This window comes from Vitis vinifera, chromosome 13 (genome assembly GCF_030704535.1).
Source record: "Vitis vinifera cultivar Pinot Noir 40024 chromosome 13, ASM3070453v1".
Lineage (NCBI taxonomy): Eukaryota > Viridiplantae > Streptophyta > Magnoliopsida > Vitales > Vitaceae > Vitis > Vitis vinifera.
The window spans coordinates 3,476,035-3,493,500 of record NC_081817.1 but is presented as its reverse complement, the minus strand read 5'-3'; the positions used below and the strand labels follow the sequence as shown (position 1 = coordinate 3,493,500).

The following is a 17,466-nucleotide window of genomic DNA, read 5'->3' as shown; positions in this document are numbered from 1 at the left end:
TTATGGCTTATATGTTATTATTCTCGAATAACTTATCCATACTTACCTATTTAATCAGAGTTGATTTTGCAACAACCATAAATCTTCAAAGGAGTGGAAATCATAGGAAAGTAAGTAAAGTCCTAAACCAAGATGGATGGAACAAAATTAACAACTTAATCTAAATAGCCTAATACACTAGCAATCTCCAACTTTGACAATTTTGTTACAAAATAATAATTACATAAATCCTCTAATATTTCCAAACGGAGTTTACATAACACTAAGTAACGCTCATCTAAACCTATTTGATCACATGAAGAGGACAATACGTTGCATCCAACATTGAGAAATATTCCAGTACTTGTAACTTGCACACATTAAACACAAATATCTAGGGTAAAGTAGTATGTGGGAAAAAGTCGATTTGGTTGCTTTTTGAGTAAAAAATGAACTGAACTCATATAGTCGATTTTGTATGTGATAGAAATCGAACTGACCATATTTGAAGTAAAAAATCAAAACAAATCAAGCATTTTAAGGTCAATTTGATTTGGTTTTCATGAATCGGTTTTAATCCAATTTAATGGTCTGTTTTAGTGCTTAACCCATTTGTAGATTTATTTTTATTTTGAGCCCAAAGCCCATTAATTTGAGTTTATATTAAACCTTTAAAACTAATTTATTTTTAAAATTAATTGAAACCAACTTAGATTTGATGTAAAATATATATTGAATGCATTTAGAATTAATTTGACCATAATATAAAAATAATAAATTACTTTAATAGAATCTAATATAAATTTTTTTTATCAAATATCAAATAATTATATATTAAGTTTTAAAATATCAGTTTAGTTCAATTTTTATTGATTAGGAGATAAGAAAATCGAAAATCAAATTAAAAAAATCGATTTTCAAAATCCTCAAATGGAATGAACCTTTTTTATCATTGAAAAATGAACTAATATGGTTGGTTTTGATTGGTTTGGATCTATTCGTTGGTTTTTGCAGTTTTGTTTACACCCCAACCAATACTATCAAAATAGGATAAGAGGGAAAATATAAATCAAGGATACAAGTCATGCATGCAAATGGATAATAAATCATATAGAATCAATCACATATTTTAAATTGAGAACTTAGAAAGAAAAATCTTTCCAAATAATAAAATTAATTTAAAAAATAATTTTGAGTTGAGAATTTAAAAAAGAGAATCTTTTTAAATCTTTTAAAGAATTTTGAAAAAAAAAAGATTTGAAAAAGAAGTTAAATTAAGAATTCTAAAAGGAAAATCTTTCCGAATCTATTTGAATTTAAAATATGAAATCTTTCCAATTTTTTTTTTTAATTCTCAATTTAAAGTTCTTTCAAAATTAATTTTATTTCTAATTTATATAAGTTTACTATATGTCTTATACGTTAGTATTCTCAAATAACTCAACCATACTTACCTGTTTAATCTCGAGTTGATTTTATAGGCTATAGCAACCTTAAATCTTCAAAAGAGTGTAAATCACATGAAAGTATACAAAGACTTAAACCATGATGAATGGAACAAAATTGTTAACTTAATTTTAATAGCCTAATGCACTAACACCATTAATTAAATAATATATTTACTCATTGATATTAAGCAATAAAATTGTGAGAGAATGTGAGAAAAATGAGTTGTAAGCTTAGTTTGGGAAAGTTTCACAGGTGGTAAAAATAAAATTAGAAGGTTAAATGTAAATTTTTCTAAGAGTTTTTGGATAAAACTTTCACTACATGAAGAAGAGCTCATAGCAGTGGCTAGTGAACCCCACTAAAGGTCATAAAGGGTATGACAACAACATAAGGTTCCATATCAAATTGATTGTGACCAAGTGTCACCATAGATAGTGCAATTATAAGCTTTGTTGTGGCTACATGTTCATGCATTAGATAGCGGCCAAGAGTAAGTTGCAACAAATGTGTTCTTGTAGCTGCATTATAGATGTGACCACCTACTATACATTGGTAGCTATATCCTAAATGTGTCCCCCACTAAAAGGTAATGTGGTTGGAGTTGGCCACAACCACATGTAGTCATTTGCTTTTTTTTTTTTTTTTTTTTTCCCTCTTAGAAATCATCAAATACAAAATTGAAAATTTTTTTTTCTTTTAATTCTCCAATACAAATTTCAAAATTCTATGAATTTCTTTAATAAAAATACTCTTGTTATTGTTTCCAATAGGAATTTCTTGTAATATATATAATTAGTAGCATTCAAAATATAAAAGAATTTGTTACCCTCCTAACAACCAAAATAAAATATTTCTATAGACTAATTTTGATACATAGTACGTTGTCATGATGTTGACACACATGGTTTAAACTGCCAATTGTGAATGAAAAAAACAATCATAATAGAAAACAAGAATAATAGAATAATTCAAAAATAGTCTTCAAATACCTAAACTTTCTAAACTCAAGTAAAACAACGGATTTTATTAGAGCTAAGTACTGCGCGCCCTTCAAATTTTAACTCAACATGGAAAGGTCATAACCCTACTTAGCTCACTAGTAGCCCTTGACGTGATAAGGTGACCTTATATACATTGTCGATTTTAAGTTATTGGTTCTTACTAAAGCTGACATTTTGTAAGAAAATAAAACACTAAAACATATAGAAATTGTGCAAAATTCAATCTAGATAATGAGAGTGGGGGCAATAATACTAAGCCTTCAATGCTTCACAAACTTATAAGAGATTGAGAACTCATCGAAATAATGATAAATCTTTTCAAGCTTGATTTGAACTCAATTGAAGGTTTTCCCACTGTAAACCTCAACAATGCAACCAATCATTTCAAGTACTATATATATATCATGAATCCTAACTTGAATAGGGTTCTCACAAGGTAATGCACTCCCATTTCTGTTTGAATACATTAGAACACAAAAATGATTAAGCATCAATAGAAATTAAAGCCTAAAGAATATGTACCAACTAGAACTTATGATGTCTATGATGGGGGTACATGAATGATTCTCAAATGCATCAAGTCTTAAATCTCCTTTTTTGAAAATCTCTCTATTCCTAAAAGGAGGTAATGACATAATAACAACATTTATGGTTTCTGATTTGTAAAGGAAGATTTCAAATGTAAAAAGAAGATAATTATATACCCAACTATTGTATCCCAATTCACTAAGTTACTATAGTTTTCTATAAATTCACCTCTAGTGGGGCATAATCAATAGAAAAAGAGCAAGTCAAAGCATTACAACTTCTTTGAACTTTATAAAGCATTCATTCAGTACAAGGGGAAAAAAACAATATAGTAATATGATGCTTTGGAACAATGATCAGTCCTTGCTTTTATGTCTAGATTAGTTGAATTAGCCTTATAATAACATTAAAAAAAAGAGCTTTCCAATTTCCAATTGTTTTGAGAGTTGTTCCAAAGTATGAAGAGGCTGATGCAGCTTCCACTCAAAGCAAATATTGATAAGGTCAAGCTTGATGAGAGTTTATCTTATCATTCGCATATGTAGTTATAGTAATGGTTGTGGTATTTGTATCCTTGCATCTAATTCAAGCCATGGAAACTACTACTTCAATTACTCTAACCATATTCTCACAACAAATACTACCTCTACGAGCATGGATGTTTGTATGACCAATGAGAAAGATACTAGTTCATTTGTCCCCATGTTTTGTGACTCTATATATCCAAAGAGATTGTTTTTGCAAGTGAAGATATGAATAATGGGAAATTCAGGAATTTAGATGATGATCAGTCAGCAAGTATTGCAGCTCAAAAGGAAGTTAGATGTGACAGAATTGCTAAGGAGAAGAGAGAAAATCAAGTCAGACTTGTTTAGGCTCCAAAGAAGAAACCTTGGGTTTCAAAGGATGTGAGTACATTGTGAAGTATCAACATGTAGACAGTGTCCTTTTTTTCTCCATGGTAGAAGTGGATTCATCTTTACTATAATTTTCAAATGCCGGTGTACACAAGTCAGAGGAATGTATACTCAAGGAAAGGTCTGAAACCCACAACACAAATGGTAACAATGAAGGAGATACTATTGTTGAAACAAAAATACAGAAAGAATAAAGGCATTCTATAGAAAGCCATCCATACTCCCTTTTGAATCTCTTCATTTTCAAAATATAAGAGCTTAGAAATTAGAAAGTGCAGGAAAAGAAAATAAAATACAATGTTCATTCCAACAAAAAACAAAAATGGCCATAGAAATCAGTAATCAGTACGAAAATTTGTCAAAAATTCAATAGTACTGGAAGAAAGGAGGAAGGAAGCCTAGGGATTGAATCTTATAACTAATTGACAAAAAGATCAAGTTGAATTGAAGATATCAACGGTGAATGGTGAAACAACTTGTAGAAAAAAAGGAGTTGAAGAAGACAAAAGTGTTGATGCCAAAGAAGATACAGGTGTCGATGTCGCCCGTGCCTGAAACGGGTCATTGAGGGTGTTCTCTTAATTGGGTTTCAAAAATAGGGGTGTGACTCATATATAATAGCTATAGTACCTATAAAACCCTAATGCTTTTTTCTAGGGAGAGAAAAAGTCCCCAACTATAATAGAATATTGGTTGCGATAAGAAATAGCCCATTGTTTTAAGTGGAATGAAAACCCATTACAAACTTGATTCATCTAATGGCCACGTCAATAGAATTTATTAGGAATGTCATCCACAAAATTTTTCCATTTCAAGTCATTTTTAATTAAGAATTTTGATGACCCCTCTAAAACTACGTGACTATAATCTATATCTTTCGTAGTGAATTTTAATCATAAACCTCACGTTTATAACTCATGCTTCTTCTTTTTTCATACATTGTATCTAACTAGATTTTTATTTAATTAAAACTTTTAATACACCTAACAACTTAATATTAAATTATTAAATTGATTTGCTAATGTGACATCTCACATCGGATATGAAAAAAAAATTTCTAGTGCTATATAAGTATGAACTTCTCTTAACCATGTAAATGCGTTTTAAAGCCGTGAAAGTCACTTTGGGTCTAAAGCGGACAATATCTATACGGTTGGGATTAGACCATTACAAATGTTATAAGAGTCAATCCCTAACCTCAATATAGGGTTTGTTTAACCCTATAAAGGTGTTGGTGTTTGTTTGTTTGACCACACAATCTTATAGAACGCAATCTCCTACGAGGACGTTGCATTTGCATAGGGGGTGTTTGTGACATCCGCATCAGATAGGACCATAAGGATAGGATGCAACCTCTTACGAGGACGTTGCGTTCCATAGGATTGTGTGGTCAAACAAACAAATACCAACACCCTTATGGTGACATTGCGTCTGCATGGGGGGTGTTTGTGACATCCACATCAGATAGGACCATAAGGATAGGACACAACCTTCTACGAGGACGTTGTGTCTTTGTGACATCCACATCGGATAAGACCATAAGGGTGTTGGTATTTGTTTGTTTGGTCACACAATCCTATGAGACGCAACGTCCTACGTGAAAGTTTTTGGCACTATAAAAGTATGAACTCCTCATAACTCTCTAGACGCGTGGGTGTTTGTGATATTCACATCAGATAGGAAGGAAAGTTACATCGGATAGGAAGGAAAGTTTCTAACACTATAAAAATATGAACTTCTCGTAATTCTGTAAACGCGTTTTAAAGTTATGAAGATCCCTTTGGATCTAAAACGGACAATATCTCACAATTGAGAGTAAGCTCTTCTAAATAATATCATAATGACTTTGAATGTAGCACATGAAACAAATTAAAATTTTGAGGGAATCTCTAGGTGAAAAGCTAGAAGGAGAGAAAAAAGAAAAGAAAAGAAAATTCCAAAAGAAAGAGATAGAAAACTGGGTGTTAGCCTGGGGGAAGGTGGATTCAGCCACAAATTAAGGGCACAGGAAGCCTCAAATTAAGGGACAAGTGGCAGCTTAAAGGAGAGGATGTTCACAAAATTTGAATTACATCCAACTTGTGACGTGGGTTGATGTTGAAATTACATCTTATTGAAAGCTTATAAAGTACATACATATTTTCAAATAAAGAGGAGTTCCAACTACGGGGGAGAGAACCTCAGCCACTTTATATTAAACACTTATGGCTAATTATTGTGGATTATTGCCAACAATTGTTAGTGAGCAAATAACCACCATGTGGAGCCAACTCGGTTAATTTAGTTATTGAAAAGTGTTAAGAACAGGAAATAAATAAATAAATAAAAATTTTAGTTATTTAATTAAAATAATAATAAAAAAACCCGATTTTAAAAATATAACCCTTTATCATTTTTTTCTTAAAATCTACATATAAATATTTGAAATAATCAATAACATTTATATTAAAAATGAATTATTTTTATATAAAAAAATTAAACTCATAAATATAATAATTATTTCATCTTTTTTAATATTTAGATCTCATAAAAAAAATATTTAATTTTTATTTAAAAAAAATATTTAATCAACAATTTACTTCTCCTTTTCTTTTCCTACTCTACAACAAATGGGTAGAAAAATTTTAAATTTTTTTCTTTTATTTTTCATATTTTCATTTTCTTAAACTTTAAAGAATAAAATATAATGTTTTATATTATATTTAATTAAAAAAAAATTATATATATTCATATAAAAAAGGTCCATGAGGCATTTGAGATCATTTATTTATATTTTTATATCTTAATTTTATTTATTTATATTCACGTGCAACCCAATAAAAAAAGCTTACAAGTACTAAATATGATCATGAATTATTATTATTATAAAAACAATATTCAAACTCCAATCCAAGCATAAATTCAAATAAAATAAAACATGGCTTCGTCCTTTCCCTCTTTGCGCATGTGATTAACGTACATGAGTATGACATCAACCTGAAAGACATACATCAAATTGTACACAACGTGCAAATTTTTTCTTCATAATCGAATTTTGACAAAAAAAAGAAAAGAAAAAAAAAGCTTAAAATTCCTAATTATCACATCAAGGCAAAAAAAGAAAAAAGAAAAAAGAAGAAGACGGAATTGAGTGATGATTTTCAAGATGTGATAAAAGATAAAAAGACTGCAACATTGTTTTGGTGTTAGTTTGTCAAAGAAAGTCTAATCATGGTTTAAAACTCGTAACAAAGTAATGATTCCATCCATCACTTGAGCTTGGAGGTGGGGGTGGCGGCCAGAGGCCAGAGGCCAGAGGCGACAGGCGACAGACGCCGAGTGGGGCCATGCAAGTTGTCCTTTTAATAATGATTCGCACAGACGTACGTATCACTACAAGTACTGAAATGCCCCTCCCTAAATTGGAATTATGCTGAGAAGCGGGTTGGGTACTGACTTTAAAGCCTTTCCTCAAATACTAGCCAACATGGATGGGGCTCAGATTCCGTCATTCTATCATTCTAGACCCAACCCACTTCCCCACTCAGCTGACAAGTTGACAACCCATTTTTACTCTGATCACGTCTGTCCTGTTTTTAACTTACTCCATCAATTATGCAAAATCAAGATTTGAGTGTCCCACTCTTTTAATGAGGATTTTCTCCCTTTCTTCTTTTGTCTCATATTTTTTGGATTTTATTATATTTATGTGCATCGTGTATGGAATTTTCTCTGTTCATGCACTCCATCCCACTTGAATGCAGCCTTAAAAGGTAAATTTCAGTCTAAATGAGAAAATGGGAGAAAAATTTATAATTTTTTTGAGTGAAAAAAATAGTTTTTTTTTTTTTTTTTTTATAGTTTTCAAAGATAAGGAAATTATCTTTTCTTAAATTTAGACCCGTCCATAGAAGTAGGATAAGTTTGATGATTGAAATGAGGTTTAGTTGTGTCATTTATGTATGATCTAAATTTGATTGGGTAATTCATAATTGGAGGGATTAAAAATAAATAAATAAATGCGCATTTATGCCTATGGTGGCATGGAGAGGACTGGTTGGAGTGAATTTCAACCCCATTGACAAGTCAAGATGATGGTCATGGCATCGCCATTCTTGAAGCCCATTTGCAAATATAATAATGAGCTTTTATTTTTAAGAAGAATTCAAGTTTTCTTCCTCAATCTCTGTCGACAAATATTAAAATAAACAACCAAAACTGAGTACTATATTAAGTTTGTAGCAGTGAAGGAAGCCCCCTGAAAAGGCTGCATATCAAATCAGGGTGCCGTGATACAGTGATACTGTTCTTCCAATATCTTCCCAGTAGTGGGTTGAGAAAGATGGGAAAAGGTGAATACCAAAAAAGGTGACAGAGATGAACGAAGAGAGGGAAAAAAAAAAAGAGTAAAAGAAGTAACGTAGGGCAGAGAAGAGACGGTGATGAAAATGGAGGAGGGAGGAAGCTTCAAGGATGGTGGTGGTGGTGGTAATGGTGGTGGCGATCGTGGTGGTGGAGGCGGTGGCGGTGTTTCGAGGCTCAAAAGGCTCGTCCTTTCTTGGTGATGTTCCAGACCTTGGCATTCGATACCTTGTCGGGACTTGCAGACAGTGACGTGTTCCCACCACCCACTCCCACTCCCCCCCTCATGCGCACGTTACCCCACAGCCCTCTCCGCCTTGTGAGAGAAAGTCTACCCCTTTAAGCAATGCCAACAGTTCCAGACAGGTGTTGTCTTTCTTTCTACTGTGTAATCTGCCACGTTTGAGTCATATAGACTTCATCAGCGGAGCCAAAAGAGGGGACCCACGATGGCGTTGGGTTTTCTTTTGGATTCGTGTTGGTTTGTGATTGGGTAGAGTGGGTGGAGAGTGATGCGGAGGGGGTGTAGAGGATTGAAAGTCAGAGGCTTAAACCAGGAGACAAGGCAAAACCAGGCACAGAAAAACCACCTAGTGTACAGTATATATAGGGATACTTTTGATTCCTTATCGTACGCCAGGGGAGTGCGCGATCTGTTAACGTACACCCACAGGACCAGAACAAGTAGTGGAAAAAAGAACTGTAGGAAGACCAGCAGCGGGAGGGGGGTCCAGGCCGAGTATCCTCCAAATCGTACTGGGTGATTCTAGAGAGGTACAAAACCAATTTCTCCTTCTTCGTCTGGTTCTTACGCTTAGTACAGAGAGGCGTGGGAGTTAAGAGTTTACCGTGTGTGCACGTGATAAGTTCGGGGCGTTTGCTTCTGGTGAATGAAGTAAAGTGCAAGCTGAGCTAAATCTTTGAGTCTTTTGATGCGATTTTGTGGGGGGCTAGATGTTAGATCGCCACATGTTATGAAATTTCGGAACTGGGTTTGAAGTTGTTTATCTTCACTTGCGTTTTCTGGATCTGATTTTTGGAATTGGAGGGTAATGATTAGGGTTTCATGAGAATCGAGTAAAAACCCATGTGGCTAATGTCTGGTTCATGCAACATGGTTGGGTGGGTTTGGATGGATTATTGGGTGAGGGGGAGAGGATAAGGTTTGGATTCTATCTGCTGGAGTTGGGATTCTTTGTTAGATCTCAATCCACAACAGGAAACAAACAAAGAACCAAGAAGAGAAGAACATTAGAGTTATCCTCCATCCATATTCCGGGTTGCGTAATCTCTCAATCAATTTGTATCAGTGGAAGCAAAAGGCAGCTGGTTGGTGCATCGAAGCTTTCAAAGTTGGGTGTTTGTAATCATATATCAGATTCCAGGTAGAGGAGAGGAGAGGAGAGGAATAAGGAGAAGGCAAGCAAAGCTAAGCGGGTATACCTTTTCTTAACCAATTTACGGTTCTTTCTTCTGTTTTGATTCTTGAATAGTAAGGATTTCTTCGAGAAGAAGACATGACGCATCGTTGGTGGGCCGGGAATGTGGCCATGCGAGACCCTATGTCCTCGGCTCCGTCGCTTCACCTCAGAAACACCGAAGATGACCAGGGTGGATTGAACCGCCTTGGACCCAGAAGAGAGCAAGAGTTCATGGACAATAACAACAACAACACTACCACCACCACCAACACGACCGCCACAAATAGCAGTAGCAGCAACACTAACCCAAACCCTAGTGCTGCCAATCAGAACCCTGAGGAAGAAGACAGCAGAGAAATCGACCTGGAAGACAGTGAGCAGAACGCTGGCGGCCACGAAATCGCCGAACCTAGTAGTGCTGGTCGCCGGCCCAGAGGCCGACCGCCCGGTTCAAAAAACAAGCCGAAGCCTCCGATAGTCATTACTAAAGAGAGCCCAAATGCGCTCAGAAGCCATGTATTAGAAATCAGCAGCGGAAGCGACATCGCGGAGAGTATTGCCAACTTTGCTCAGCGCCGCCACCGTGGGGTCTCGGTCCTCAGTGCCAGCGGCATTGTCAACAATGTCACCCTCCGGCAACCGGCAGCTCCAGGAGGCGTAATCACACTTCAAGGCAGATTTGAGATACTGTCTCTATCGGGAGCATTCTTGCCAGCGCCATCCCCACCGGGGGCTACTGGGCTGACGGTCTATTTGGCCGGAGGGCAAGGGCAGGTGGTAGGTGGAAGCGTTGTGGGTGCGCTTATGGCTTCGGGCCCAGTGATTGTGATTGCTGCCACCTTTTCCAATGCGACTTTCGAGCGTTTGCCGCTTGAAGATGAGCCAGCAAATGAAGGAATACAAATGCCACAAACATCAGGGGTGAATTCAGGAACTGGTGGCACTTCAGCACCTCAATCTCATGGTTTGGTCGATCCATCTTCCATGCCCATCTACAATCTCCCCCCCAATCTTCTACCCAATGGACAAATGCCCCATGACGTTTTTTGGGCACCTCCTCCACGTCCACCTCCTTACTAAGACTTGAAGAAGAAGAAGAAGTAGAAGAAGAAGACGAAGATCGAAGAAGAGAGAAAGAGAGGGGCTTGTTAGTTTGGTTTTTGCTAACTTGTTTGTGCAAAATGTTTGACAGTTGTTGTAAGCATAGCAAGCAAGGTAGAACTTTTTGTTTACTTGGTTTTTCTTTTTCCTTTGTGAATCTCATTTCTTAGTAGGTTTTGATGTTCTGAAACTTGTGGGTGCCTTTGTTTCTTCTCCCTGGCTAATCTACTTGTAGGGGAGCAATCCATTTCTAACCATGTAGATGTAGGCAAGAGAGGAGTAGTGGTGAAGAAATGGATGAAGAGCCAAAGAAAGAGAAAGGGGCTAGCTTCTTCTATTTGGTAAGCATAAATAATGTTTTCTCTCATCATGTTCTATTTTCCGGGAAAGGATGGTGATGCCACTGTGAATCACAGTGTAGGACCTGTGAGTATCCAATACTCGCTTAATTATAAGAATTTTGAACATGGACTTTGATTTGTGGACTAATTAATGACTGAAAAATCTTCATTTTGGGAGAGGGAAAGAGAGAAATACTGGTTTCCTTCCTATTTACATTCCCAAAAATAGATCAACTTGCTCCAAGTTGGATGGGTTGGGACATGTGAGGGCATGTTTTCACATCATTGTGGTACATAGAGCAGATGAAATTAAAGCTGGGTGTGATTCATCTGTATATTCCCACATATAGGTCAAATCACTCCAAGTTGGTTAGAACTGACTGGTGTATGCTGTGCATGCTTTCACATCACTGCGATTCATCTGCATGGTTCCCCAAATGGGTTTTATCATCATTCAACTTGATTAGAAGGGAGTGAACACTTGGTGGGGCTTTAGGGTTTCATGGCTCTCCATGAGCTGGAGGGGCATTCCTGCCTAAATAAAGCAAATTGTCACTTCTAACAAAACTCTTTTTCCTATGGTAGACTATCTAGTATCTACACCATTAATGATAAGGATTTAGTAGTGAATCTCCCTCTTTGTCATTTACCTTTTACTTTATAATTTCCTTTTACACATAGAGATGATGATCATATACACCTCCATCAACCTATCTTGTAAGTCTTCAGTTTTATTATTCACATTTCATTTTTATCTAAATATTCTGTTGGAGATTTGAAGGTCGATATATAGTTATCCTTTCATGATTCCTCTCCATTATTAATTTCTTCTCCTCTTGGCTAATATATGCAATCACTTAGTGATCAAGGTTGAAGTTTTATGAGATCTATGAATTTTATGACATTCTATGCAAGTAATGAAGTAAAATGTTTCTATAATTTTGAGGAGTGCATAGTATGCTGATTAACAAGCAGTGCGACAGTAATAATTGTTATGAGTAGTGAAGAACTGAATATTATGCTATATAGGTACATGAAATTAACACTGGAAACAATGGGGAATTGAATAACAAGATTGTTTATTGGCTATGTAAAATAGGGATCTCGTGTTATATGAAGTCACAACCATTACATCCAAAAATAGTGACAAAGGCTTATCAATGATTTGTTGAGTTTATAATGTATGAAAAATCTTTACCGCATCCAGTAAAGATATTGTTTGGTTTGTGGTAGTTGAACTAGTCTGAGGCAGAATTCTAATAGGTGATTCTTTCCTGGTGGCCTTGTTTGTTCTCTTTCTGGTCAAGGTTGGTTGATGTAAGATAATCACTAATAAATTTCCAAGGTATTAGCTGATCATTTATGAATATGACCAAGTGTATGAAAAATATAATATCGACTCATAACTCCTTTATTAGAAAATGATGATAAAGGACCACTCTATGGTTTTAATAAGTAGGTCCATTTGATATATAATAGAATGTTATATGCAGTTAGTAAACATATTATCTGATTTGTATTAGTTGAGCTCTGGAAGAATTCTAATAGGTGTTTTTTATTTTCGTGGCCTTGTTTTGTTTTCTCTTTCTGGTCAAAGTTGGTTGATGTAAGCATAATGACATTAATTTCCTTGGTGGTTGGTACTCATTTGTCTGAATGTGGACAAGTGGCAAGAATTGGTCATGACTCTACATAAGTCAACATAGAGAAATTTGATTTTTTTTTTTCTTCCAAATGTAGATAGCTAAGTAATATTGAACATGGACATGTCCGGGATATATTTGACCGAAAGAAGCTCTAGGCTGGTTATGACTTGTTTTAACAAATTTCCTTTAATATTTGATTTGGTCATACATGCATTAGTAAAAGAAACATCCATCAGTGTAGGATGTCAAACTTGAAATCCATTAAACACCAGCAGTACTATAGCATTTTTCTGACAAAACTTAGGAGGGAATAAGGTCTACTTGCCTTTAGTTCGGGTTTGCCCATGCCAAATTAATGTTAACATAACCGATATATGTAATATAGGGTTCTCGGGGTACATTATGATTGAGCATATGGATGATAATTGTTTATAGCTAGCAAGTAAAAAGGATCATAATGGTGTATGCAAGTGTTCTGACTCCCCATGTTTTTGAATGATGCATGCATTATATCATGACTACGTTTATTCAACCTCTTGTGATATATTGAGTTGCGCAGTCCTAGCTTGGTTACCACATTCCAATTTTGAGGCTTTGATTTTGTGTGCTTGCATATGGTTATTTTAAGTAATACATACACCACTACTTGTCCATGGGACATTGTTGAGTTGGGTTATTTATCCAAAAATGGATATGGTTTGTTGGCCTAAGTCTGACTTCTAATCTCTTCTGTCATTGAGTCAATGAAATGAATGCTGATCATCTGTCCCTCTAAGTTCATTATCATATTCCATAAAACTTTTCTTTATTTTTGTTCATAGTCAATTTGATGCTCCTCATATGATGATGTGACCCATATGCACCTTCTCAGTTTCTAGTTATGGTGTAGGGGAAAAAACCTCCATGCCCTCATATTAATTTGCTATTATTCTTTTCCCTTTTTTCTTGAAACCACAGTGAACAGCAACAAAGATTAATCTGGAGATGGTGAGTTGGGAAAAAATCACTTAGGTTAGGTTTGGTTCTTGGGTATACTAAGAAAAAAAAAATGTTAAAGAAAATGATGATTTTCTCATATTTGATTGCCCTATAAAAAATATCAAAGAAAATCAAATATAATTAAAATTGTATAGAAACTTATATATATTTAAATTATTTAATCTTTATGTCGAAAAAATAAAATAAGTTAAATAAGTTTGACATAGCATGAAAAAATAATTTATTAATTTTAAATCTATTTTTTATCTTCTTTCCTTCTATTTTTCTTTTATATTTTCTTTTTTATTTACATAGAAACTCTTTTTATTTGTTAATGAACATCATTCGTGAAATTATGTTTCTTCTCCAGCAGTTTTTAGTATTTGTGAATGTTGTTCATTTATAAACTGTGACTCTCTCTCTCTCTCTCTATGTGCATGGGAAGCTTATGGACTGTCTTAAAGTGTTGAGTTATGATGACTTTACCCTAAAAGATGAAAAGTTATATGTCAATAAGTCATTCAGTCATGCCTGCTGGTTTCTTCATTCGTAAGCAGCATGGTTTCTTCATTCATAAGCAGCATGGTTTTGGGAAAGCTGCTTCCTTGTAGCAACACTACTCAAAAGCTTCTTGTAGGAGTTTTTCAAGGAGATGGAAATTGTGTCATAATTAAATGGCGTGGAAAGAAGCAAATAAGGAATCATCCATTCGCCACTTAATTATTATAGTTACCCTTGAAAGAGGGGGCATAGAGGGGATACCTCTTCCTTGGAAAGAGCTGACAGAAACCACAGAGATAGACAAGAGCGGCTTAGCTTTGTACACTACTTTCATAGAACAGAAGAGGATTGGTCGAAGATCAGTGAGAAAAGGGCCTAGCTAAGGCGCCCCTTATTGAAAACTAGGACGTAGAAGAGGATCCTACTCCTTTTGGTAGGCACAATAGTATACTATTCTGGAATCAGGAAATTCAGATTCAGCTCTTTCTTGATAGATCTTCTGATTTTTCTAAGAAATATCGGCTACGTTTTTCTGGCTGTCAGATTTTGTATCACCATTGCTGTGTGATTGAATTCACTTTTCTACTCTTATATCACTATCTCATTCTTGCTTAGGAAAAGAAGTTCCCCAATCCCAGTGTCCCAAAACTAGTAATATATTTGGATGATTGTGCAATATCTGTGTCATAGTAACGTCTGGGATTGTTTTTTCTCTCGACTAGCTGATCTGCTGATTTCCAAATTGAGAAATGTAGATGAAGAGTGCACTATTTTTGGATCATATAAGGACATTGAAAATGCCTCTTTACATCATGAATGATAACATATATAGGTGGCAGCTGGTCACTAAATATGCGATGGATTAGACATTGGAGAGATGTGATTTGAACTTGAATTATTTCCAAAGTGATGGGTGAAAAGGAAAATGAATTCATAACATACATGACCGGCTGCTGTGCCGGATTTTTCGATATTCTAGCTCTCTGCGTTTCTGCTCCTAGCATGCAGGTAGTTCCAATGGGAACCTCAAGCAGCCATGGCCTGTAGGACTGTCAACTACCAAGCTTGCTTATGTAAACCGTTTGCCTGTTTAACATATTCAGCACATGGGTTTGAGGATGTGTTTTTATAACTTGGCAGCTGGTCCGTGGCTTGAAATTAAGCTCCAGTACTGAGTGTAAAATCAGGTGACTCATTGTCTGAAACCCTACTTGTGTTGGTTTGCTTGTTTTCCATTAATGGCAATCACTAGAAGATGTGGTTTTATCAAATGTTATTGCTCAACTAGAGTATCTTATCAAGCTACTATTCAATTCATACAAAAAATTAGGCTGTCTTTAGTAAGGGCTTTTGAAAACAGTTTTAAAAAATAGTTTTTGAAAACAGTTTTAAAAAATAGTTTTTGAAAACAGTTTTAATAAAACAAAAATTGGTTTGAAAACTTGAAATATTTTTAATATTTTTAAATATGTTTTAAAAATAATTTTTATATTTAATGTTTTATTTTTAATTATTATATATTACTTTTTAAGCATTCCTTAAAAAACAACGAAAAATAATTAAAAAATATTTTTTGAAAACACTATATTATAGTTTTTTTTATTCCATAAATGTTCTTCCTTTTTACCCTTTTCACGTCCCAATAATTTTTTAATTTAATACTTTGCAATGGGTATTTTCAATAATTTTTTTTATAAATATTAATGGATGAATATAAATAATAAATTATTTTTGTAATAAATAAATTCAAATTATTTAAAAAAAACTATTAATATAAACAAGGTAAGTTAAAATGAATCTAAAAGTATTTTTCAACGTGGCTCTTTTATTGAAAAATGCTTGGAAGAAGAGATGTAATTTGGTTTAATAATTAATTGGACAAACTCGCTAACAAAGTCCTAGTGTTTTTTCAAAATACAATTTATTGGTGAAATAAAAGAGATAAGCTTTCACGTAAAAAATTTTGTGTCCAAAAATTGGATTTTAATTAAAATAAAATAAAATAAAATGATTTTGTTGATATAGTCACGTAATTAAACGATTAAGATCAATTTAAATTATGATCATAAGCAAGTGCATAAATATACTGTCAGCCCAAGGGTTCTCCTAATAAGGTTTTGATGATAACAAACCATGGTAAAGTTATTGATTAGTTTGAATTGTAAAGAATCTCAGGTATTAATTTTGAAATTCATCAAAGGACCTAATGCATACAAGATCAAGACGTTTTGAAGACTTTTAATCATAGGAAACAAATGTAAAATGAATGCATGGGTGCACTTAGGTTTTACATATCATTTCATGCATCTTTAGAAAACTCGGTTTATTATTTAAAGTTACAATCTCATTAAAACCCGAGTTTTATCAAATGTACCTTAAGCAAAACGTTTCAAAATTGGCATATTAATTTAGTTAAAGACCTTGCCTAAGTGTTAGAAAATAAAAGAACAGAAAAAGATAGGTTTTCGGGGCCAAAAGGTTGAATTGGTCGAGGCTTTGGCCAACCGGCTCAACCGGCCAAGGAATCGGTCAACTGGTTCTCCTTGCCCGATCGAGGTTCGGTCGAGGAGTGCTAAAAACACTATCTCTCATCCAGTAGCCTTCCCTTCTTGGTCGACCTCCGATCGAGGTCCAATTGAAACAATGGTAATTTGCCAAAGCATTAAATGCTCCAACAGCTAGTGAACCGGTCGACCCCCAGCTCGACCGGTTGAGGTTGTTTTTTGTTTTTCTTGGCTCCCGAGGTTAGAAACCTATAAATTGAGAGCTCCACTTCATTTATGATATAAAGAACACTTGCATTTAATTGTCTACCCACTTGTTCTTGCCTTAAAAACTCTCATTTCTTTCTTAGTGCATTAAATCTTCACTTGCATATCTTTTAGTGCACCCTTGTGAGTCATCATAGCTTTGATTTGTATTTGAGTCATTATTGAGCTAGGTTGATAGAAGATCATTCTTGTAAATTGAGTGTTAAAACCTTCAAGTGAGTTGAATCTTGAAGAGATTGTGTAAGAGCCCATTGGAGCCGGAATCCAAGTGTAAAGAAGATTAGAAACTTGGTTGAAGTTTTAAGTTAGTGGAATCCTCACTCGGTTAGGAGCTTGAGGAGAGTGGACGTAGGCAAGAAAGTGTCGAACCACTATAAAATTTGAGTTTGAATTCCCTAACTTTATCTCATTATATTTGTTTTTATTGTGTTTGAATTTGTTGTGTTGAAAAAGTTTTTGAAAAACCCAATTCACTCCCCTCTTGAGTATTTT

The 17,466-nt window shown here is 34.6% G+C and overlaps 1 protein-coding gene across 1 annotated transcript; it reads left to right on the top strand.

Moving 5' to 3' along the window:
- The first annotated feature begins 8,790 nt into the window (after positions 1–8,790).
- LOC100261537 (AT-hook motif nuclear-localized protein 15) lies at positions 8,791–11,204 on the top strand. The gene is made up of 2 exons (XM_019223995.2): positions 8,791–10,851; positions 10,973–11,204. The coding sequence occupies exon 1, from the start codon at positions 9,733–9,735 to the stop codon at positions 10,714–10,716; it is 984 nt and encodes a 327-aa protein (XP_019079540.1). The 5' UTR covers positions 8,791–9,732; the 3' UTR covers positions 10,717–10,851; positions 10,973–11,204.
- The last annotated feature ends 6,262 nt before the right edge of the window (positions 11,205–17,466 follow it).

Coding starts and splice junctions, on each gene's coding strand:
- LOC100261537 (XM_019223995.2), top strand. CDS start 9,733: ATGACGCATCGTTGGTGGGCCGGGAATGTGGCCATGCGAGACCCTATG.